At 41.9% G+C, this 25,697-nt stretch overlaps 1 protein-coding gene across 2 annotated transcripts in view; it reads right to left on the bottom strand.

The window, feature by feature from the left end:
- Positions 1-930: 930 nt before the first annotated feature.
- The window catches only part of BNC1 (basonuclin zinc finger protein 1), a 32,893-nt gene continuing 8,126 nt past the window's right edge, over positions 931-25,697 (bottom strand). For both annotated transcript variants that reach the window (XM_055087895.1, XM_055087894.1), the window contains exons 2-5: positions 12,573-12,672; positions 11,272-11,507; positions 7,428-9,274; positions 931-3,177 (exon numbers count right to left, since the gene is read on the bottom strand). In XM_055087895.1, coding sequence (XP_054943870.1) covers positions 2,493-3,177; positions 7,428-9,274; positions 11,272-11,507; positions 12,573-12,672 — 2,868 coding nt within the window. In that variant the 3' untranslated portion in view covers positions 931-2,492. The remainder of the gene's footprint in view (positions 3,178-7,427; positions 9,275-11,271; positions 11,508-12,572; positions 12,673-25,697) is intronic.

The raw sequence follows: 25,697 nt of genomic DNA, 5'->3' as shown, positions 1-25,697 counted from the left end.
GGGTTTCGAGCTGGGGCCCTACAGGACCGGATCTATAACTTAGAAGGACATTCTGGCTACTATAGGAGACGAGAATGGATGCAGCAGACCAGTGAGGAGATTACAGCAGTCATCCAGGAAAGAGATGACATGGCCCAGAGCAGGGCGGGAGCAGTGCAGATGCCTGTAGCTAAGAAAGTTCCCCTATGATGACTCCTATTCTCCCACTGAAATAAGAAGCAGGGACACTGACATCACCTGAGAGGGGGGCTGGATGGGTAGGTGGGATTGTGCTTTTATCTATATGTTGGAAGGGCAGAAGAAAGAGGCAAAGTTGTTAAAAGATAATAAAAACTTACTTTAATGTATAAAATAGGTAACTAATGAGTACCTACTGTCTAGCACAAGCAACTCTACTCAGTGCTCTGTGGTGACCTAAATGGGAAGGAAATCCAAAAAAGAGGGGATATATGTATACGTATAGCTGACTCACTTTGCTGTACAGCAGAAACGAATACAGCATTGTAGAGCAACTATACTCCAATAAAAATTAAAAAAAATAAATTAAAAAAACCCTGCGTATTTAAGAAAGAAAGAGGCTTAAATCTTTCACTGCATTCCATTTTGAGCATTGGCCATAAGACTTATCTTTGATAGAATAGATTTTTAAAAAATCTCTGTATTTTCCTTGATAAGTGGAAAGTAACCACTCCTCCCAGTGAAGTAACCACTTAATTTCTTTGCAACTCATGAACCGCTGCAGTTCCTGTTAGGATGGGGCAGTAGTTACTGATTCCTGTCCACCAGACCTTCCCTGGGTGGTTAGATCTGTAAAATTCATAAGTGTGTGTGTGTGTGTGTGTGTGTGTGTGTGTGCGTGTATGATGATCACATGCACTCACACAACATGCAGTATGTATGACAAAACTGCTTTGACAAAGGTTTGCCTTTTTAAACAAAAAGTGTGTCATATATTTTTATTAAATCATAGAAAACTCATTTGTATACAAATTTTTCCACTTTGGGGACAATGGAATATTAAACAGCTGGGTAACAAAACAGTTGAAAGATACATCTCACTTTAAGCGGAGACAAATTTTAAGTTGTCACATTTATTTAAAAAAAATGTTGAAATAATCAGTAACAGGTTATTGGCTTTTTTCACCTTTGGGTCAGAGGAATAGTATCTCCTATAAAGCCCCAATTCTCTTTAAGGATGCTTTTCATTACTCAAACCAACCGTGAGTTTAAAAAGGTGATTAACTTGAAGTTTTAATACAAAATCAATTTCTTTTTCCCAACCATGGACTTTTAGGGTATTGTAAATGCCGAATTTCAGGACACGGTCTCCTTTCACAGGACCTATTATGCTTCTTTTCTACAATAGCAAATGTGAATAATGGTACAGAATATATTTCAGAATAAGTTAAATATTAAGACATACAGTATGGCAATAATGTCCTACTTTTCTTTCTACCATGTAAATTCAAAAGTTCATCCTAATCTTACACATTTATAAAAGGGTGAAGACTGAGGGATCCAGTGATAATGAAAATGCACAACAACCATCAGGACCACATTCTCTAAACACTTTGGCTGAATATATACAAATGGTCCTGCCAGAATCACGCCTGCATTTGTTCCACAGCAGATCTAAATGAACAGACGCCGAAGGTCACCAAACAAAAGTGGGCAGTGGTTTTGCAGTTTAGGTTGTCACTCGTTCTGCTTTTGAGCAGAGACCCAGAGGTCACACTGTGACATGTCTGCACTCACCACAAACACTCACATAACATAAACACAAATTAAATATTAGCAAACTTATTTTAAATTAAATTGAAGACCGCTATTTTTAAGTGCATGAAGTATTCCCCCTAGCTTCTTAACGCGTGTTACAGAGCGAGAACTAACATCCTGGGTAACATTTGTGTTCCTACATAATAGAGGCCAACGTGCTTCCTTTGAGAACTCCCTGGAGTAACATATGAGATCTTCGGGGGAAAAAAGGCAATTCTCCAATCTAAATGGAGGGATAGTCTCAAATAGTCATTTTCCCAAACTCCAGTTTAGATTTCAGACTCATTAAAGCAGGAACTCAAAAATGTGATCTTTGGGAGTGGCTCCTGGTGTCACCCGTGGTGACAGTCTGTGTCCCAGGACACCTGACTGACCCTTAATACTACAAGCCTCACTTCAAGCTGCCCCCAGGTCCTGGGCCCCTGCTGTCAACCTGCAGACCTGGAGCTCTCCCAGGGAACGTGTAAACAAATCTGGGGAAAACCACGTTTCTGCAAGTTTTTGCTATGTCAGTGATAAACCTCCTGGGCTAAGAAAAATAATAGGAAACTTGTCTTCTGCTCATCCTGCTGTAGAAGACTATGAAGTCAACTCAAATATTCTTTGCGTCGCTTGCCCCAAATGGTAACTAAACAGAGTTAGAAACTTTTCTTTGGACTACCTTATTCCTGAATTACGACAAATGCTTATCGGAGCAAACGTGGTCCACTACCTTGTTACTGGAGGTGACTTGGAGAGGAGGCTAGGCTTTTGTGCAGGTTGGGATTCTGGCTGTGTCTGTTTCGACTTCGAACAGACGAGAACATGGTGTTGCAGCCCGGGACTTTGCACTTGTGGAGCTGGCGGAGGTGCACAGTTTTGTAGTGAGCCCTGAAGGTCCCTTTATTACTGTACGTCTTTTGGCAGAGGTGACATGTTATGGGCAGCCCAGACGGCAGGCTGGCAAGGCTCTGGTCGGCCTTCTCCATCAGGACGCAGATGGGATAGTCATCCTCCCCCGGGACCAGGCTCGCCCCTTCACAGTTGCCATCGCTGTCCTCCATGAGCACGGTGCCTTCCTCGCTTGCCCCGTCTGAGTCCCAGGAGGAATGGCTGCTACTCTCCGATTTCATGCTCGAGGTAGTACTCAAATCCAGGATGGTGCCCTCGCTTGGCAGACCGGAGGTGTAGCTCTCCAGGCCGGCGCTGTGGACTTGGGCTACTGGGTAAACCAGGCTGCCCATCCGACTCGTTCCCTTGAAGATGACAGATGTCGGGGAGGCTTGCTGTGTGAAAGCCACATCCTGACAGGCCTCCTTAGCCATATCTTTCAACAAGTAAGCTGCACGGAAATGGTCTTCACCGCTCTCCAACACTTCTTGAGTCAACACTTTCTGGTGGAGGTTAAGGTTTGAACTGTGTCTACAAGAGTGAAAAGATGGTTAGCAATGGGTTGGGCTGTTGTTTCTGTTGTGTTAAAGACAGCCTTCATTCTGCGTAGAGACACTAGGCAGATAATGGGAAAGCTTGTGGCATGAGAGAAGTGATACAGTGCGTGTGTGGTGGACAATGCTCACTGCGTTCACCACTTGTCACAAGTTAGCATTTGACCAGAAAGGTCAACAGAATATGTTGTTCTCTTCAATTTCCACAATCTGATTGACACGTTAAGTTCTTGTACCTCATCTTTAGAGAATGGCTAGACTACTTCAGTTAGGCCAGTTCAACTGGGACACTGGAACCAGGAGATCCCAGAAGAAAACTGGTCACAAACAATAAGGAACTAAGCAGAGGACTTTATTTCAATGAAACCAGGAAATATTATCTTCTAGAGCTGCACTGTCCAGTATGACAGCTACTCATAAGTGTATGAGCACCTGAAAGGTGGCTAGTGTCAGATACTGAAATGATAATATTTTGGATAGGCTGAGTGAAATAAAATATGTTACTAACACTTACTTCACTTGTTTCTTTTTACTTTTTTAATGTGGCTACCAGAAAATTTAAAATTTCCTACGTGGCTTGCATGGTGGTCTAGAGCATGTGCATACATCCCCCCCACACAAGTTCTACAGGTGTGAAAACCTGACTGGCTAGAAATTGTATGTGTGTGCATGAGTGTGAGTGGGGGGTGTGCACATGTGCGTGTGCTAAATTTAGTTCATATTTGCAACACTTCACTATATACCAGACAGAAATCTTGCAAATGCAGCACTGTGAGCACACTGCCAATTATCTACCCAATGATTACTCCTAAAGGGCAGATAATGAGTATCCATTATGACACACGCCTTTTACTCATAAGATATCATTTGGATGTAACTTGTCAATCAATGTCGGCCTTGCTCGGAGATCCCCTAACTATTGATGAGCAAAAACACCCCTTACCAGAGGGTACAATCTTAAAGGTGATTGGAGAATTATTCCAAATAGGGAAAATACCTCCTCCAACACAGATCAGAATGCATGCCAGGGTCAAATTGGGAAAAACACCCTCACCTAAATAACAAGGAATCAAATTTTCTCTTCTAAATCTCCAAAGACATTATGGGAGGGGTGTTACTCATAAAATGTATCAAATTTATTTCTGAACTTCTTTTTAATCCTCTTATACATTCTTTTCTTGGGACATAATCAGAATTATACTCCCAGATCACCCACTTTGCAAGCAGCTCTTCTCAACTGCAACTCTGCCCTGTGATTATGTCAGCAACCTGGGTTGAAGGGGGAGGTATGTCTCGGCAGAAAACCAGACATTAGATTGACATACAGGTTCCACTATACACAAGTGGTCAAAAAAAAGTCTGACAAACACATTTACTGGAATACCTTGCACAGAAAGGTCCCTGATGCAACAAAGCAAACCTCTGGGCCCTCTGCTCAATTCCTGAGGATCCCATGAACACCAAGAGCTAACATGTGGGCAGCCCTCTCTCCTCCTTAACCATCCTCAGAGGGTTAGATGCACTTCCCAAGGTGCCAGGTCCCCTGAGACCAGTGAGTACCACAGCTGCAAAAACCCTGTGGACCATGTGCCAGGCTTTCTGCTTCCAGGACTAATGCTGTGCCCACTGCCCAGGTCTGCATTTCTTCCCTTCAACCTCTACACCTCCCCCCACACAACTCTTCTCTCCCGTTTTTGACTATTTAGATAAGCTGAGACCAGTGGTTTTCAAATTGCGGTCTGGGTACCCCTAGTGGTCCCTGAGATCCTTTCAGGATGTCCCTCAAGTCAGACTCCTTTCATGATGATACTAAGACATTATTTTCCCTTTTCAGGCTCATTCTCTCACTAGTGTAGAGTGGAGTTTTCCAGAGGCTACGTGACATGTAATATTGCAACAGATTGAATGCAGAAGCTGGTATGAGAACCCAGTTGTCATCTACCGGACCAGACATTAAAGATATTTGCAAAATGTAAAACAAAGCCACTTCTCACTAAGTTTTTGATCCAGAAAATGTAGTTATTTTTCATAAAAATGTAATGGTAACATATAATAGGTTTATTAAGTGATGTGATACATATTTTTTTCAATTTTAATTTCTAATACAGTAAATATTGATAGATATAAACCCAAATAGACAAAAGTTCTTGAGGGTCTTGAGGTTTTAAGAATTTGTAAAGGGGCTGTGAGACCAAAACTTCTGCGAACTGCTGGATGAGACAGAACTCCTCTGGGAAACCATCCCTAACTTCTGAGTTTGGTTAGGCGCCCTCCCACATGCCCGTAACAGAATACCCCCCTGCTTCTAGCAGCCACCACCTTCAGCTGTAATCACCTGCTTACTGCTCTGTCTTCCCCATTGGCCTTTGTGGGCAGGAACTGTGTCTAGAGCACCTAACACAGAAGGTTATTAACTATTTGTTGGCTAAATAAGTATCCACAGTGCTGTCCTCGTCCCTTGGTGATGGGTCCTAGGAACTGCTGTTGGCAGTAGCAGTGGCTTGATGAGAGGAAGTCAGTTATCCTTACAGCCATGCAATTCTCATCTCTGACTCAGAAAAATGGTGGTGGGCCCGGGACTGCTCACAAAGTCCTGTTTAAAATGGTATCATTTTAATCACAGATTCTAGGGAAAATGCAGTCCAAGTTCTAGACTACTAGAATTAGTGGTTTACATTTAGAACGAAAGATGTTTTCCTGTGGTGGGGCAGGAGGCTTGCATCACAAATAGGTCCCAAAATAAGAAAATGTTAAATATATGAAAAATAAATAGTATCTTAAATTCAATACGCCTTCTAATTTAGTAGACAATGTAGGTCAGAACAGTATCATAAATATCAAGGATAACCTTACCGATATGACTATCTCTTCTTTATAATGACAGCTTATTCATGAACGAACACCCCTCTTGGAAGGTGGAGGAGGGGCACTGGCTCACTAATTTGGGTATCTTGGTGGTTTGGTGCAACATCCAGCAACAGAAACAGGAATTTTAACTAATATCACCCCTGCCCTATCCTCTCTGCTCAAGACAATGTGTGTGTTCTTAGGAGCCCTGTCCAGGAATGTGTGTAGGAATCTATACATTTTCACCCTCTTAATAAATTAGGTGCTGCAACTTGGACTGAGGCAATGGTGGTGTTGAGCTGCTCGAAGTCAAGCTTGTTTGAGTGAATGTAACATTTTAATATTCTGTGAACCATTTAGCATCCACAATGCTGCATTTCATCAGTGAGCTGGTTCTCTCCTTAAAGCCTCCTGGGGTCATCTTCTGGTAAGCTTCCTCTTCCCTTTATAGGCTGGGGAGGAAGGCGACCTGAAGACTCGTTATGTGACTCAAGTTCATTAAGAAAAGCACGAGTAAGATAGTAATGCCAGTGCTGTGTCCCCAGAGTGATGAGAGATACTCTATACCCGGGCACTCTGTACAAACAGTCTGACTCTGTGTGGTGGGGTCGTGAAAACCCGGCACTGAAAGACTTCTCATCTTTGAACCAGACATCACAGATGCTGAAATAACCTGTTAATTGCCTTTACTCTTTGATATCTCAGTATTTCAAAAATCTTCAATCAGGCAGTTATTCTTCCTTTCAAAAATAGTGGTTAAATAGAAATCGGAGAAAACGTTTCATTCTGTGGACTTCATAGTGTGAAATGAAAATCAGACAAGTTTTGGGGAGCTACAATCCTAACTTTAAAAGCTCCCCTGCTTCCTCCCCCTCTAATGTGTGAACTAGTTCATGATGCCTTATCCCAAACCCTTGGGGCCAGATGTTTCTGAATCCAGAATTTCTCAGGCTTTAAAAAGGCAGAATGATGCATATACTGTCATATCAGGGCAATGCCCCCATAATAAACCCATTAACATTTCTGTATGGAATATATATTTAAAAAATCCACACAAAGGGAGATTTAAAAAGATTAAAGTAGCCTCACATCATTTCAGGTCAGGTTTTGTGGCTAAATGAGTTTAAATTCTGGAATTGAAAATCCAGGAATCTGGATCTATAGAACACTGTTTCTCAATCTGTGGTCCCTGGAATAGCATCAGTGTCCCCTGGGAACTTAGCAATGCAAACTCTCACATCTCGTCCCAGACCAACCGAAGCAGAAATTCTAGGGGGAGGGCTCAGAAGTCTGTTTTAACAACCCTCCAGGTGACTCAGATGCATGCTAAAGTTTAAGAATCACTGCCTTGGAAGAAATGATTGCCACCAGATGTCTTACCTGTCTCTGCTCCTGCGGGAAGGGAATGTGGCCTTACAGCCCTCCATCGTGCACGTGTGCGTTTCTTTGGCATGCATGTTCTTGTGATGCATTTTCACACCGCAAGCGTTTTTAAAAGTCTTCTTGCAGATGTCACACTGGAAGCGATTTTCCTCCTTCGGCCTCGCTAATGTGTGCTGACCTGAGTGCTCCAGCTCTTTGGAATCTTCAAAACAAGGAAAAGCCATCCCCCTGCTGGACAAAGCACTGAGGAGGCCCCCAGCCATCAGGCGCTGCTGCAGTTTGACATAGTCAGGAAAAGGGACACAGGGCTCCACCACGGGGGTGAGGTGAGGTTCGCAGACACCATCCTCCCCGTCCTGCGGCACCACGGTCAGCACTGACTTCTGCTCAGTCTCCCTCTCCGAGTTGTACGTGGCCTGCTCAGGGGTTTGGTGGATGGCTCGGCTGGACTCGATCGCCGGTTTGAGATGGCAGGGCCTCTCTCCTTCAGGACCAGGTTTCCCTAAGCTTCCCAATGGGGCTCTGTCTGACCGGGGGCTGCAGGCCTCCAGCTCATCTTCACTGACCACCTGCAGGGGCATGTCTTCATCTGAGCTGAGAGTGTGCCTCTTCTCATCCGCTATCTCCACAGCCTCCTTCTCTATTTTGATGGGCATACTGGACTTCCGTGATTTCTTCTTGGGCAGGGCATCGAATGGCATTTCGCTGGAAACCAGTTCCGGGATTGAAGAGGACAGCATAGGGAGGGAAGGTAGCATCCCAGGTGTGTTTGCTAGCTCAGCCGGGGTGGCCGGACTGCGGTAGAAAGGAAGGACCGGCTGGACTGTCTTCAGGTTGGGAAAAAGCACTCCGTTTTGGCCAATGTTTGGGAAGGCTGGCTGGCTCTGGGAATCCTCCCCTGAACCAGTGTAGCCAGGGAGAGGCCGACAGTCTAGAGAAGTCACCCTGAAACCCGGGCGCTTATAGCTCTCAGAGGCAGCCAGGTTCAGGCTGTTCCTCAGGTCTTTGTCCCGGTTGTTTCTGTTCATTGGCATGTGCAGCCGGGGGTTGGGGTTGGCGCTGTGGCGGTTCCGGCTCCTCAGGGAGCTGAACACCATGTTACAGCCTTCGATGGTGCACTTATGCTTGATCTTCAGGTGGACGGCGTTGTAGTGGATCTTGAGGGTGCCTTTGTCGTAGAAGGTCTTCTCACACGCTGTGCAGAACACCCGGCCCTTCTTTGTGCCGAGGCTGTTCCTCTCGGACTTCACTTTGCCCTCTGGGGACAACTGTGTCCTTTCGAGCTTTGTGATGATGTTGTATGAGCTGGAGTCACTTAAATGGGCGTTGTCTTCCTTTTTAGTAACAGGACCTGGACAGTTTAGACATTGCTCTTTTTCAACCTGAAATGGGGTGGAACTGGAAGTTAAGAAGCTGCTGTTGGGGAAGGGTCCGTGGATTTCCTGTTTGGGGTCCTGACTTTGGTCCTGACCCTGCTCCAGCACATATGGTTCAGGCACTGACTCTATCAGTGCGGGAGGCACAGGGTTGAAGAACTGGAAGGGCAGCATGAAGGTCGTCATGTTGTTTATGAGGTTCTCAAAGGGGTGTATACTGCCGGGGTTTCCTTTGTCTACAGGAGGGGGGAGGCTGCCACTCCGGTGGCTGCAGCTCTCAATGAAAGCCCTGATATCTACGTTCGCCGTGGAGGGTGGGATGATGATGGACTGCTCTTCCTTCTCTTGAATTGCCATGAGCTCAACGATAGACTTGGTCTCTCCAAAACGAAGGAACTGCTGCAAGGTGGCCACCTCTTCCTCACTGGTCATGATGCTCCAGTGATCCAACACCTTTCCTGATGCATCCTAAACCCAAACCAGAATTAAAAAGGGCAATTAATTTACTATTCCTTACCCTTTTCTCTAAGAAAGGAACCATGTATGTGGTCAGGGCCTCCACCAGCACCACAGGGCACTTTTGTACATATTAGAAAAAGACACCCCTGTGAGCACAAGGCTTGATGAGTTCAGCCCTCGCTCACCCCACTGTCCTAGGACAGAAACTCTGTGCAGAAAACAAACTGCACAAATGTAAGCAGTGGTCCAGAAGAGAGAAATAAAATTATATCACTCAAGCCTAAGGGAAGTTTGGTGATTATTTTCCATCTTATTTCAAAACAATTGGTTGTCTTGCATCAGGCATAATTTTCCTCCACTAAAATTAAAATATGTATCATTTGAACAATAGTAACTTCTTTATCTAAAGAGTATAGATGAGGCAATCAGGCCTAGATATAGTTCAAGTATTTATTTGCTGCAAGTTTAATAATCTTTCCCAAGCAACTAACATTGAAAAACAAATGAACCTGTATTGATCTATTGCCTATGTTCACAAAGCACAGCTGTAATTACACTGGAGTGTTGGAGATCTTTCAAACTCTAGCAAGGCCTAACTTTTCCCAAAACTACAATAAATATTTTATCACAGAACATGTATTTGATGGCCTACTGAGATTTTTCACAGTGCATGTAAGAGTTTTGAAGATGATGAGGAATGTAAAATCATAAATTTTTCATGCACTAAAGGTTCAAGGTAATTGATTCCATATTTTTAATCCTAACACTAGAAAGCAAGATTATTAGGATCATTAAATATTGATCTATGTCATAATGTAAGATCATAATGCTGCTCTACATAAAAGGTGGTTTCTAGCCTGCTGGGGGTCCTGCACTCGAGGTGAGCAAACATGTCTCCAGAGGAAGACTGGAGGCATTGTCAGAGTTCGAAAGAAGTGGGTTCAAATTCTCAGTCTGCTGCATACAAGTTGAGTGACTTCAGCAAGATTTAGAAGCACTCAGTCTCTGGTTTTCCAACTGGAAAATGGGGATAATCTACCTACCTTGTGAGATTACTGGAAGAGGGTCTAAGTCAATAAATGGTTGTTATTAGTGTTTGTTTCAGGGTTATGGCCCAGCTGAGTTAGACTGAAGTGTATGTTACTCTTGGAAATAACGTTCATCCGCCCATTTTGTTGAAATTTTTATCAAAGTTAGCTGACATTTTGTAGCGTAGTGACAAGGAAGAAAATACTGTAGCTGTTTCATATGTCAGAAAAATGATATAATTCATACCAGGGAATATGTTCTTTGCTGTCGAAACACCTTGATAGCCTCTCTGGATAGGAAGCATAAGGCCTACCCCCCACAGTATGGTACAGAAAGAGAGGTAAAACTACTCTGCAAAGGAAAGAGATGAGAGAAGGGACGAAAGGCATGGAATGATGGAGAGACGTAGAGAAAATGCGAGGAGGCCAAAAGGAACTGGGGAGGCAGAGAGAGAATGAGCCAGAGCATGCACACAGAAATATCACAAGGTGATGGAGCCTGAGAAGGAAAATTAGCAGTAGGATGGATGGCAGAGGGCTTTAATGAACAGGAAGGTGTGGCATGAAATTGTAACTATTTGCTGTGCCCTTCTGCAATTTAAGTTCCCTTCCTCAACCCCAAACTCCCAGTAAAATCTGAAACATGATGTCTTGTGTCAGTAAATAGTTTGAGGATAATAAAAGAAATGGAGGCAGCACCAAGGATGGGGCAAATGGTTGACTGTGGAAGAGCTGGCTGAGTGAAACCTAAATCAGAGAATATGTGATGCTCCCGCATCCTGAAGTCTCACAGATATCTTGAGGAAAGGCACTGGATTTCACCCAGAACATGAATTAGGGCTTAAGCCATTAGAAATAACTATGAAAGGGAAGGATGACTACCAATGGCTTAGCACTGTAGGCAACTGGGTTACATCAGTTCCATGGACACGAGTTTCGGAAGACATTCTAGGAGAACAGTGCCCATGGTCCCCATACCTGCAGCACGTATCCACGGATGTAATCCTGGAGGGTCCAGTCCAAGGCATGGAGGATCTGGAGGACCTCATCTTGCTTCAACACACTGAAGAGCCGGTCCAGTAGGATTTTTAGGCGAACAGGGATGGCCTGGGTCCCATACAGCATGAGGCTGCTAATATCAAACACCACGTTGGACTGGACAATCTCCACCTGGCTTGTTGGATACACGGGGGGAATCCTTAGCTTACTTAGAGCTGAAAAAATGAATTGAAGAAATATCATTTTTCAAGATTCTACTTTTAAGAGAAACACTGCACAGAAGTAGGTTAGCGCTAACTCTCAGTTATTTGTTCCAGTAGAAAAACCACAAATATGCAAACAATTAATAATCTTAATAGGTATCTGGCTCCAAGTTATTCTCAGGAACTTCTGAAATACAATGGACTAGCCTGAGAGGCTTCTTTTCTCCTTTTCCTGTGGTATGCCTAAGGAATAAAACAGCCCCAAGTAGGGACCGTGCAAAGAAAACAGGTAAAAACGAAGGTGGCAGTTGCATAATCAAGAGGATGGAAAACCAGGAAGCATGGGGTCTGGGGAAGAACCTGGACTTGGAAATCCAACAGATCTGGGTTTGAGCCCTGGTCTGCCACTATCTAGTTGTTGGGCTGGGCAAGTTAAGCCACTGAACTCCATGCTGTCCAATGCAACAGTCATCAGTCACATATGGCTATTCAAATTTAGATTTAAATTAATTAACATTAAATAAAACTAAAAATTCAGTTCACCAGTTGCGCTAGTCACATTTCAAGTACTTGTAGCCACATGGGGCTAGTGTACGGCTGTCGGGTATAGCAAATAAAAATACAAATAAAAATTAAACTTGAATATACATTTCAGATAAAAAATGAATAAGTGGTATACACTTAAACCAAAAATATTCATTGGGATATACTTAGGCTAAAAAATTATGTATAGTTTAACCGAAATTCAAATTCAACTGAGCATTCTGTTTTTCCATCTAGCAACTCTGGGTTAGAGGCTACTATATTAGACAGCACAGAACATTTCTACTGTTGCAGAATGACAGCCCTGAAGCAGCATTCTCTACATCTTTAGAAAGGGGTTGATAAACACTTATCATATAGAGTTGCTAAGATTCAAAGAGATAACATATATAAAGCTCTTAGGCTGTTACCTGGCACATAGCAGTAACTTACAAATGTTAGCTGTCATTCTTAGATATTAAATCTGTTCCTGAATAACTGTAAGTTATTTAAAGGGTACACTAAAGGCCAAGAGAGGGGGCAAAATAAAGTTACCGTGGGCCACCCATCCATGTCTGCACTGCTCACATTGACGGTGGTTTATTTTCCCTGGTTTGAAGCTTTGGCAGCTACAGTTCAGAGTACAGCCGATGGCCTGCAGAAGAGAACACAGGGATACCTGGCATGTTAGTGAGGCGTGGAACACACATCACATTTACATAGCAAAACACACTCCTTCACTGAGCAACGTTCTTTGAGTGATGTGTGCCCACTCTGTGCCAGGCCCAGACCTGTATAGTGTATCCTGGAAAGAGGGGAAGCCGGCCCCAGACCTGGAGACGGTGAACATGCTACACAGATATTCTGCATGCGAGAATGGGCTAAAATCCCAGAACTCTTTATAAGAAAGGATTACAGGTGGGAAGCAAACATCTTGCTTGTTATTAAGGACACAGAAAGGGTGAAGAAGAGTCACATTCTCACTAAATCTCTAAGTTGACCAGAACAGCAACCCTGAAAGGTATACACGGGCTACCCTGACACAAGTAAATAGGAGAGCGATCAGAACTGAGAGTAACACACATGTGTAATTCGTTACCCCCGAAAATGAGGCAGAGGCTGAATATCAAGATAGATTTGAGGACATGCAATGGCTGACCACACTGACGATGATTCCCCGACTCCGCTCACTGGACTGTGTGACTGACAGACGCACACAGGCTGGACAAGCCCTGCATCGACGCCCAGGTGCAGGTCGAAGTGTCGGGTGTGGTGTGGGGGTGTGGAGTGTGCAAACACACAACTGAAATTGAAACTAGAGATGTACGTGACAACAAAGTTCTAGTATTAATAACAAAGCTCACATGTATTTTTAAGATGAATTCCTCAAAAGGGGATAGAGGCCTGAGGAACGTAATCTATTATTAAAGAGAAAAAGCTCTCACAGGAGCTCTGTCAGTGAGATTCCTGAGAAGCGCCGCTGTGTGGAATCTGTATGATTCAAGAGAGCTTTGACACTGGGGAGCGTCTCTGTGTTTGGAGGGGATGAAAGAGCCCTACGACTCTGGGTTTAAACCCTCCATGTCACAATTAAGGGACTATGTGGCCTTTGGTGGGGACAGGGCAGGGGAGAATCAGGCCTAGGACACTTTAAGGAGTATGTAACTAGTCTTCACTTAAAAATCAGTTGCTGGTGGGATTGTAAAATGGTGCAGCCACTTTGGAAAACAGTCTGGTGATCCTCACAAACACAGTTGCTATACGACCAAGCAATTCCACTCCTAGGTATAAGCCCAAGAGAACTGAAGACATATGTCCATGCAAAAACTTCTACCTGAACTTTAAAATCAGCATTATTTATATTAGCCCCAAAGTGGAAACAACCTCAATATTGATCAGCTGATGAATGGATAAACAAAATGTGGTATGTCTATACAATGGGATATCACTAGGCAATAAGAAAGAATGAAGTACTGATACCTGCTAAAACATGGGTGAACTCTGAAAATATTATGCTAAGGAAAGAAGCCAAGTACAAAAAGTCACAGGTGGAATGATTCCATTTATGTGAAATGTCAAGAACAGGCCAATCCACAGAGGCACAAAGCAGACTAGTGGTTACCGGGGTCGTGGGGAGCAGGTAGGGATGAGGAGTGACTGCCAATGGGTGGTAGTGGGGGGAAAGGGTTATCTTTTTTGTTTGTTTTCATCTTTCTAAAAAAATTATTAATTAATTAATTTATTTTTGGCCGCGTTGGGTCTTTGTTTCTGTGGGCGGGCTTTCTCTAGTTGTGGCCAGCGGGGGCTACTCTTCGTTGCAGTGCGTGGGATATACTCCTAGGAGTAGAACTGCTGGATCATATAGTAACCCTATGTTTAACTTTTTGAGAAAATCCCAAACTGTTTTTCAAAGTTTATATTCCCTCCAGCAGTCTATGAGGGCTCTGATTTCTCCACATCCCCACCAACACTAGTTACTGTTTGCCTTTTCTACTGTAGTTATCCTACTGGGCATAAGTGGTATCTCACTGTGGTTTTGATTTGCATTTCCCTGACGGCTAATGGTGTTCAGCATCTTTTCATGTGCTTGATGGCCATCTGTATGTCTGTTCAGATCTTTTGCCCATTTTTAAATTGGGTTGTCTTTTTAGCATTGAGTCGTAAGAGTTCTTTATATACTCTAGGTACAAGTCCCTTACCAGGTATACGATTTGCAAATATTTTCTCCAATCCTTGGCTTATCCTTTCACTTTCTTCATAGTACCCTTTGAAACACAGATAGTTTAAATTTTGACCAGAGTTTCTTTCTGAGGTGATGAAAATGTTCTAAAATTAGATAGTAGTGATGGTTGCACAACTCAATGAATACAGTGAAACCACTCAGTTGTATACTTTATAAGGGTGAATTTTATGGTATGTGAATTATATTTTGATAAAAAGATTATGTAAAAAAAATCAGTCCACTATACTCCTATTAGAATGGCCAAAATCCAGAACACTGACAGCATCAAATGATTGTGAGGATGTGGAGCAACAGAAATCTCATTCATTGCTGATGAGAACGCAAAATAGTAATAAAGCTACTTTGGAAGACAGTTTGGTGGTTTCTTATAAAACTAAGCACACTCTTACCATACAATCCAGTAACTGCAGTCTTTGGTATTTACCCAAAGGAGCTGAAAACTTATGCCCACACAAAACCTGCACATGGATGTTTATAGCAGCTTTATTCATAATTTCTAAGACTTGGAAGTAATCAAGATGTCCTTTAGTTGGCAAATAGATAAACTGTGGTACACCCAAACAACAGAATATTATTCAGCACAAAAAAGACATGAGCTATAAAGCCATGAAAAGACATGGAGGAAACGTAAATGCATATTACTAAGTGAAAGAAGCCAATCTGAAAAGGCTACATACTGCATGATTCCAACTACAAAACATTCTGGAAAAGGGAATACTATGGAGACAGTAAAAAGATCAGTGGTTGCCAGGGGGTTGGCAGGGGTTGGGGAATGAACAGGAAGAACACAGAGGATTTTTAGGGCAGTGAAAATACTTTGTATGATACTATAATGATAGACACTTGTCATTGTACATTTTCCCAAACCCATAGGATGTACAACAACAAGAGTGAACTCTAAGGTTAAACCATGGATTTTGGGTGATTATGATGTGTCAAATGTTGGTTCATCAATTGTAACAAATGTACCCTCCAGTGAGGGATGTTGAAAATAGGGGAGGCTATGCCTATGTGGAGGTAGGGGATATATGGGAAATCTTTGTACTTTCCTTTCAATTTTTCTATGGATCTAAAAGTATTCTAAAAAAATAAAGTCTTTTAAAAAACCAGTGACCTTCCTTAAATACAGGTTAAACTTTACATGATTTGACTGTTATCTACAATTTCTTTCGGATTACAATGGGCCTGAACAGAACAACTAGACAGAAATTTTCAGGTGAAGGAATAGGGCTGGCTGTTTATAACTGAGGTGTGCAGCAGACAGCAACAGTGTTACCTAATCCCTTCAACAGGCTATCAAAAAACAGGAAATATGGGTAAAAGGGTTTTGCTCTTTGTAAAGTCATAGAATATAACATAAAGAACTCCAGATGATCAGAACAGTCTCTCACTCTAATAATGCATACATTCTCACCTGGGGTATACCATCCCCAAAGGGTGAAAACTGTTCCATTCTTTTTATGTATAAAGCACACATATACATACATAAACATATATAGTATATGGTGTGAAACTAAAATTTCATTGCGGTAGGCACAATTATAAAAAATTTCTAAAGTCTCCTTAGATGCGTGTGGGGGGCGTGAATAATGAAAAAAAAGATCAAGAAATATTGCTCTAATGACAGAAATTATTTTACTTTTTGGTTATAGAGTTTCTACTTGTGTACACATATACAAATGTATTATTGATAAATACACAAACACACACATCTATATACCTACACACATAATTATATAGTTATCTTGACTGGAAGTTAAAGGATAAAAATGAGTAATGGTTTAGTTTCTACTACACACTGTCAAAATTTAAAAGAGTGTCATCACCTCAGTTTGCAGCATTCCTATGTCGTCCAGCTTCTAAACTTCCCTGCAACTCCCTGAACGTCAGCTCACAGGCAAACCAATCATCTATACTCTCAATAGCTACCAGCACACTTAGTACTAAACCTCTGAAATATTTCACCACCTACATTCTACAAATATGACTGTTTTAATGGAAATTTTTAAAAGAAGAAAAGTTCTTATTTTGGATTATGTCCCTCAAGATGCTATTCATTCTTTAACAACAAGATATTGGAACTATATGAAGTGAATTCACATTTTATTTACTTGGAAAATAGGACTTGCCTGAATTAGAGAAAGATGTCTTTGAGCACATACTTCCTCCACTCCCTAAAGAGTCTGCTCAGAAGACTGACTCATGGGAAGCCCCCAGGAAACTCTGAGTGACACTATCTCAGGCCCAGCACAGTGAAACTACAGAGGGAACAATTCCAAGCACATTTCAGAGCCTAAGGTTGAAACTCATTTTTTTCTGCATCTCTTGACACCAACTCAGGGTTTCTCAACGTCAGCATTATAGACATTTTGAGCTGGATAATTATTTGTGGTGGGCGCTGTCCTGTGCATTGTAGGATGTCGAGCAGCATCCCTGGCTTCTACCCACCAGGTGCCACAGTAACACCTCCCTTCCCCAGTTGTGAAAACCAAAATGTTTCCAGACATTGTCAAATGCCCCTAGGGGCAAAACTGCCCCCAGTTGACACTCCCTGATCTAACATGACTATTCACAGTTATAGCAGCTTCTAGTTTGGGGACTGAATTTTAAGCAGTTTTACCTGTAATTCCAATGTATGAATGCTGCTTTATAAAAAACATTCATGTGGTTCTATATGAACCTGTTTGAATAAGGCTTAATAAAGCTCATTAAACATCTATGGAAATAAATCTCAGAAGAATTATTTATGAACTAAAAATGCTAATTACAGTGTCTAAGGAAACTTCCAATATTAAAGCCCTTGGGTTTTTTCCACCCATCTCAGAATCCCACGATGTGGTAAAATTATAGCACCATTATCTACAGACAAATTAAAACTTCTAAGATGAAATCAAATCAAAAATTCTAATTACAGGACAAAAAGTACTCATGTAAATCAATAATGGAAAACTCTTAAAACTTACATCCTTTCTTTCAGAATCCTGATACTTGTTCCATTCTTCAGAAACATAAAACAGATGTTTACAACATTCCGAACTCATCAAGACATGATTATTGCTTTTAACGCACTCATTTTAATCAGACTATTTCCGAATTGTTATTAGTCACTTTGATGTGCTACAAATCAACATTCAAAATTCTGGTTTGCTTTTTTGTAACTATCATTTGCTCATTCATTCACCCAGAAATTACTGACACACCTAGTATAGGATGGATGATTTGGTTATTTTCAGTTTTGGGATGGAAAGTTATGATAGATTTTAGGTAGATTTGAGGGTCCCACTTCCTCTCCCAGATACCCTCTACCTTCAGCTTGGGGAGATGCTGCCATGGGCCTTTTGTCAGTAGAGGCTGACTTGAACTCCAGTGCAGGCACACAGTGGGGCAGACGCACAGACATCCACTGCTGGACAGTGCAGGCCTTTGACGGGATTTGAATTATTGAGCTTGAGAGTAAAAACTGTCCACTTCAAAGCTGTTTTCATCTCTAGTACATGCAAACATTTTCATGTCACTGAAGATAAATTCAGGGGGATACTCTTGGGGGACCAGATGGAAGTGGAGAGGAGAAAAATCATAGAGGACTTTTGAGATTTCCAGATTCATGGTATTGACCCTTTGAGGGGAGTCATTTGCGATGTGGCTCAGGAACAAAATTGAACTGCATACCAGCCACACCACTTTGTAGGGTTAAGTTACTTAGTCCGCCTTGTCCAACAGTAGCCACTAGCCACATGTGGCTACTTAATTAAAATAAAATAAAATTAAAAATTCAGTTCTTTGGTCACTCTAGTCATATTTCAAGTGCTTGGGAGCCACATGTGGCTAGTGGCTATTGTACAGGACAGCAGAGATGAGAACACTTTCATCATCACACAAAATTCTACTGGGTAGTTCTGAGTCCAAAGGCGAGACTAGCTATTCTTCCAGCATCTGCCCTTCCACATGGTGGCATTCGTGTGTAATAGGTGATCACATTCAATCCTCACTACATCACTGTGAGGAGGGAATTATTCTCAGGAAACAAACTTATGGAAGATTGTAATTTGCCCAAGGTCACATAGTTCATGATATTGATTGCTTATTTATTATGTGTGAGGCATTGCAGTAAGCAGTACCTATGTGTTATCTCATTTCTTACCACCACCCCGTTTTTTTTTTTTTTGTGGTACGCGGGCCTCTCACTGCCGTGGCCTCTCCCATTGCGAAGCACAGGCTCTGGATGCACAGGCTCAGCGGCCACGGCCCATGGGCCCAGCCGCTCCGCGGCACGTGGGATCCTCCCAGACCGGGGCACAAACCCGCGTCCCCTGCATCGGCAGGCGGACCCCCAACCACTGTGCCACCAGGGAAGCCCCACCACCCCGTTTTATAAATGAGGAAGCTAGGAACTTATAGGCTACTTGAGGGTGGTCTCATATCTGGATATTGAGCATAGATTATATCTTGAATTATCAGTATCTGGTACTAACTGCACTTATATTTATGGTTTCATTTAATCTCGACAGAAACTATAAGGATATTAAAGTTCCACATGGTAAAGAAACCCAATTCATTGAATAAATATTTACTGAGTGTTTATGAGCCAGGCATTCTAAACTCTGGGGGCTAAAGTGTTGAATGAGAATGATGAGGTCCCTGCCCTCAAGGAGCTTATATTCTACAAGAGAGAGACAGAATAAACAAGTAAACAAACAAACAATACCTTTTCAGAATAAGGTAAGTGCTATTGAAGAAATAAGCAGAAAGCTTTGCCAGCAATTTTACTGGGTGGCATGGAGAGGCAGGAGTAGTGCTTAGTGCCTTTTAGATAGGGTCATCATCAAAGGCTTTTGAGGAGATGACACTTGAACTGAGTCCTAAGGCATGGCAAGGAGCCAGTGAAGAACTGGAGATTGAAGGAGTGTTTCAGACAGAGCAAGTGCAAAGGCTCTGAGGCATAAAAGAGGCTGGAAGTGCTCAGGGAACAGAAAGGGGGCCAGGGTAGCTGGAGTGGAGTTAGTAAGGTTGATGGTAGAAAATGAGGGTCAGAAAGGTGATAGAGACCACTGTGCATAGGATCTTGTGGGGCAGGCCAAGGAGTATGGTTTTGTCCTAAGTCTAACAGTAAACCTTTAAAAAAAGTATGAAACTAATATGATTTGCCTGTTAAAATGACACCTCTGGAGGCAGAGCTGGGGAGCCTAAACTCCTTCCCCCTCATCACACTGAGCATCTTTCACTGAGAGGTAGTACAATCTATGACTGTCCTCAGTCTATGTCTTACTTTTTGTTAAGCCATATAACCTTCAGCTCCATGCCTTGGAGTCTTTGACTATAAAATGGGCTGGATATCTGTTCCTGCCTATCTCAGAGGCCTATTAGTCATATTAATGAGGATATACAGATAGAGAGTTGAAAAGACCAATTAGCACAGTGAAACTGTTGTTGCTACCAGGCCTACAACAAGCAAGATCTTAGGTCCTCTGGGCTCTAGTGATCTGACTGTGCACAGACAGAGCTACCAAAAATACCTATGATAAAAACCTCCAAAAAAGTTGTTCTATAACGAATCATTCCCTAAAGAGGCAACAAAAGTGAAACTCCAAACCAATACCTAGTGGCTAGCACTGGGCCTGATACTTGGTAAGCTTTCCACTGGTATTAAGAGAATTATGAATGAATCAATGAGAAAGCCGCACCATGCTTACTAATTACAGACATCCATCCAATATGCTTTGCCTGATCTGCCTTAGTAAAGGAAACTTAATTTCCACGTGTCCTTTGGTGGTCAGGTGACTAAGGATTGACCAATGTGTGCAAGCAGAAGTGGTTGGGTGGAGCTTTACAGAAAGCTCCTTATAAATGGGAGCTGACACTATGGAGAATAGTATGGAGGTTCCTTAAAAAACTAAAAATAGAACTACCATATGACCCACCAATCCCACTACTGGGCATATACCCTGAGAAAACCATAATTCAAAAACAGTCATGTACCACAATGTTCATTGCAGCTCTATTTACAATAGCCAGGACATGGAAGCAACCTAAGTGTCCATCAACAGATGAATGGATAAAGAAGATGTGGCACATATAAAAAAAAGGTTATGAAGAACGTAGGGGCAGGACAGGAATAAAGATGCAGATACAGAGTATGGACTTGAGGACATGGGGAAGGGGAAGGGTAAGCTGGGACGAAGTGAGAGAGTGGCATGGACATATACACACTACCAAATGTAAAAGAGATAGCTAGTGGGAAGCAGCCGCATAGCACAGGGAGATCAGCTCGGTGCTCTGTGACCACCTAGAGGGGTGGGATAGGGAGGGTGGGAGGAAGACGCAAGTGGGAGGAGATATGGGGATATATGTATATGTATAGCTGATTCACTTTGTTATAAAGCAGAAACTAACACACCATTTGTAAAGCAATTATACGCCAAGAAAGATGTTAAAAAAATAAAAATAAATGGGAGCTGACTCAGCTGGGGGAATTCTTTGCCTTTCCTCCTTCCTCCTCTTGGAACAAGAACATGATGGCTGGACCTCATGGATGCAAACTTGAGGTCAACCTCGAAGTCAAGCCCTAAGGATGGCTGAGCAGAAAGGATGGCAACCATTATTAAGGAGCTCTTTTACTAGCAGCCAAATGCTGCTCCTAATTTACACATTGATCTTTCTATCGACCGTGGAGAGTGCCACATAAAAATCATGTGAAAAACTGCTAACTAGTAGAGATCACTGAGGCCAAGTTTAGAGTCTATGATCCTCTCTTAAATGTGAGATTCTAAGACTGTGTCAGATTCTCAGTTCTGAGAATCATAATTTCCCAGCTTGAAATCAAAGGACCCAGTCAGCTAAATCACAAATCACTTTTTAAAAGTCACCAAGCTTTAGAATAAAAATAATTCAGGTTTTTCCAAGTTGTATTTTTAAATGTTGAATATAGACAATGGCTTTTCATATGTGTGAGTCCTGGAAATCTACAGTGCATATCAAAAACTGCCCATCTATAATACAAAACATCTTCTAAAGCAGCTGGACCACCCTTAGCTTGTGGGGAGAGAACTTACTTTCTTTTCATCTCCAGTGAAATTGTATTCCCATTCTCTCTGTGGCTGCAGAGTTAGACTTCCTGGTTTGGGAAAATGCTTGATTCAAGGATGGGAGATCTCTACCCCATTGCTCTTTGGAGCTACTCTGCCTCTTAACACACATTTTATACTTCTAACTTCTCTTACTAGAACTGGCTTTTTTTCTTGTTTTTTGCTCCCTACCTTCCCTCCTCTCATTTTTCTCTAACTTCTTACACTTTTCATTAAGTTTTTCATTGTTTTTCTAACATATGCAAAACCACAGAGGTACAACTAGGATTCTGAAAATAGTAACATCATTTGCGAGGTGTCCCAGGACAACTGGGATGAAGGGAGAAGAAAACCCATGAGGTCCTTTTGTGTGAGGTAGCTTATCTGCTGCTGGCAGCACTGGACTGATGCCCACCTGGAGAATTACACATGGACCAGATGTTCATCATGCCTTCACCATCCATTAGTAGTTTGACAAAATGAAACCAATTTATTTAACAAATTGTTTTTTTCGTGGGGGTCGTTGTTTGTTTTTAAAGCATCTACCATGTACAGGTAACAGTGGGGAGCCTCAGGGAGACACAAAGATGAGGAACTCCCAGTGTCCACTCTAGGGGAGCACATGGCTTCATTGGGGAAAAAAAGTCAGACATCTTGATTGGTCAAGAATTGCTGAACAAGGACTTCCCTGGTGGCGCAGTGGTTAAGAATCTGCCTGCCCTTGCTGAATGGATACAAAAACAAGACCCACATATATGCTACAAGAGACCCACTTTAGACCTAGGGACACATACAGACTGAAAGTGAGGGGATGGAAAAAGATATTCCATGCAAATGGAAATCAAAAGAAAGCTGGAGTAGCAATACTCATATCAGATAAAATAGACTTTAAAATAAAGAATGTTACAAGAGACAAAGAAGAAGACTACATAATGATCAAGGGATCAATCCAAGACGAAGATACAACAATTATAAATATATATGCATCCAACATAGCAGCACCTCAATACATAAGGCAACTGCTAACAGCTATAAAAGAGGAAATTGACAGTAACACAATAATAGTGGGGGATTTTAACACCTCACTTACACCAGTGGACAGATCATCCAGACAGAAAATTAATAAGGAAACACAAGCTTTAAATGACACAATAGACCAGATAGATTTAATACGCTATGAAATTAAAAATCAATTACAGGGAAAAAAACGTAAAAAACACAAAACACATGGAGGCTAAACAATACGTTACTAAATAACCAAAAGATCACTGAAGAAATCAAACAGGAAATCAAAAAATACCTAGAGACAAATGACAATGAAAATACGATGATCCAAAACCTATGTGATGCAGCAAAAGCAGTTCTCAGAGGGAAGCTTATAGCTATACAAGCCTACCTCAAGAAACAAGAAAAATCTCAAATAAACAATCTAACCTTACACCTAAAGAAACTAGAGAAAGAAGAAGAAACAAAACCCAAAGTTAGCAGAAAGAAAGAAATCATCAAGATGAGAACAGAAATAAATGAAATAGAAACAAAGAAAACAATAGCAAAGATCAATAAAACTAAGAGCTGGTTCTTTTTTTTTTTTTTTTTTTGCGGTACACGGGCCTCTCACCGTTGTGGCCTCTCCCGTTGCTGAGCACAGGCTCTGGACGCACAGGCCCAGCAGCCATGGCTCATGGGCCCAGCTGCTCTGCGGCACGTGGGATCCTCCCGGACCGGGGCATGAACCCGTGTCCCCTGCATCGGCAGGTGGACTCTCAACCATCGTGCCACCAGGGAAGCCCTAAGAGCTGGTTCTTTGAGAAGATAAACAAAATTGATAAACCTTTAGCCAGACTCATCAAGAAAAAGAGGGAGAGGACTCAAATCAATAAAATTAGAAATGAAAAAGAAGTTACAACAGATACCGCAGAAATACAAAGCATCCTAAGAGACTACTACAAGGAACTCTATGTCGATAAAATGCACAACCTGGAAGAAACAGACAAATTCTTAGAAAGGTATAACCTTCCACGACTGAACCAGGAAGAAACAGAAAATATGAACAGACAAATCACATGTAATGAAATTGAAACTGTGATTAAAAATCTTCCAACAAACAAAAGTCCAGGACCAGATGGCTTCACAAGTGAATTCTATCAAACATTTAGAGAAGAGCTAATACCCATCGTTCTCAAACTCTTCCAAAAAATTGCAGAGGAAGGAACACTCCCAAACTCATTCTATGAGGCCACCATCATCCTGATACCAAAACCAGACAAAGATACTACAAAAAAGGAAAATTACAGACCAATATCACTGATGAATATAGATGGAAAAATCCTTAACAAAATACTAGCAAACAGAATCCAACAACACATTAAAAGGATCATACACCATGACCAAGTGGGATTTATCCCAGGGATGCAAGGATTCTTCAATATACGCAAATCAATCAATGTAATACACCATATTAACAAATTGAAGAATAAAAACCATATGATCATCTCAATAGATGCAGAGAAAGCTTCTGACAAAATTCAACAACCATTTATGATAAAAACTCTCCAGAAAGTGGGTATAGAGGGAACCTACCTCAACATAATAAAGGCCATATACGACCAACCCACAGAAAAGATCATTCTCAATGGTGAAAAACTGAAAGCATTTCCTCTAAGATCAGGAACGAGACAAGGATGTCCACTCTCACCACTATTATTCAACATAGTTTTGGAAGCCCTAGCCATAGTAATCAGAGAAGAGAAATAAAAGGAATACAAGTTGGAAAAGAAGAAGTAAAACTCTCACTGTTTGAAGATGACATGATACTATACATAGAGAATCCTAAAGATGCCACCAGAATACTACTAGAGCTAATCAATGAATTTGGTAAAGTTGCAGGATACAAAATTAGTGCACAGAAATCTCTTGCATTCTTTTTTTTTTTTGTGCAGGCTCAGCGGCCATGGCTCACGGGCCCAGCCGCTCCGCGGCATGTGGGATCCTCCCAGACCGGGGCGCGAACCCGGTTCCCCTGCATTGGCAGGCGGACGCGCAACCGCTGCGCCACCAGGGAAGCCCTCTTGCATTCTTATACACTAACAACAAAAGATCAGAAAGAGAAATTAAGGAAGCAATCCCATTCACCATCGCAACAAAAAGAATAAAATACCTAGGAACAAACCTACCTAAGGAAGTAAAAGACCTGTACTCAGAAAACTATAAGACACTGATGAAAGAAATCAAAGATGACACAAAAACAGATGGAGAGATATACCATGTTCTTGGATTGGAAGAATCAATATTGTGAAAATGACTATACTACCCAAAGCAATCTACAGATTCAATGCAATCCCTATCAAATTACCAATGGCATTTTTTACAGAACTAGAACAAAAAATCTTAAAATTTGTATGGAGACACAAAAGACCCCAAATAGCCAAAGCAGTCTTGAGGGAAAAAAACAGAGCTGGAGGAATCAGACTCCCTGACGTCAGACTATACTACAAAGCTAAAGTAATCAAGACAATATGGTCCTGGCACAAAAACAGAAACATAGATCAATGGAACAAGATAGAAAGCCCAGAGATAAACCCACACACATATGGTCACCTTATCTTTGATAAAGGAGGGAAGGATATACAGTGGAGAAAAGACAGCCTCTTCAATAAGTGGTGCTGGGAAAACTGGACAGCTACATGTAAAAGAATGAAATTAGAACACTCCTAACACCATACACAAAAATAAGCTCAAAATGCATTAGAGACCTAAATGCAAGACTGGACACTATAAAACTCTTCGAGGAAAACATAGGAAGAACACTCTTTGACATAAATCACAGCAAGATCTTTTTTGATCCACCTCCTAGAGTAATGGAAATAAAACCAAAAA

This window comes from Physeter macrocephalus, chromosome 11 (assembly GCF_002837175.3).
Source record: "Physeter macrocephalus isolate SW-GA chromosome 11, ASM283717v5, whole genome shotgun sequence".
Taxonomy (NCBI): domain Eukaryota; kingdom Metazoa; phylum Chordata; class Mammalia; order Artiodactyla; family Physeteridae; genus Physeter; species Physeter macrocephalus.
This window is presented reverse-complemented; position numbering and strand designations above follow the sequence as displayed.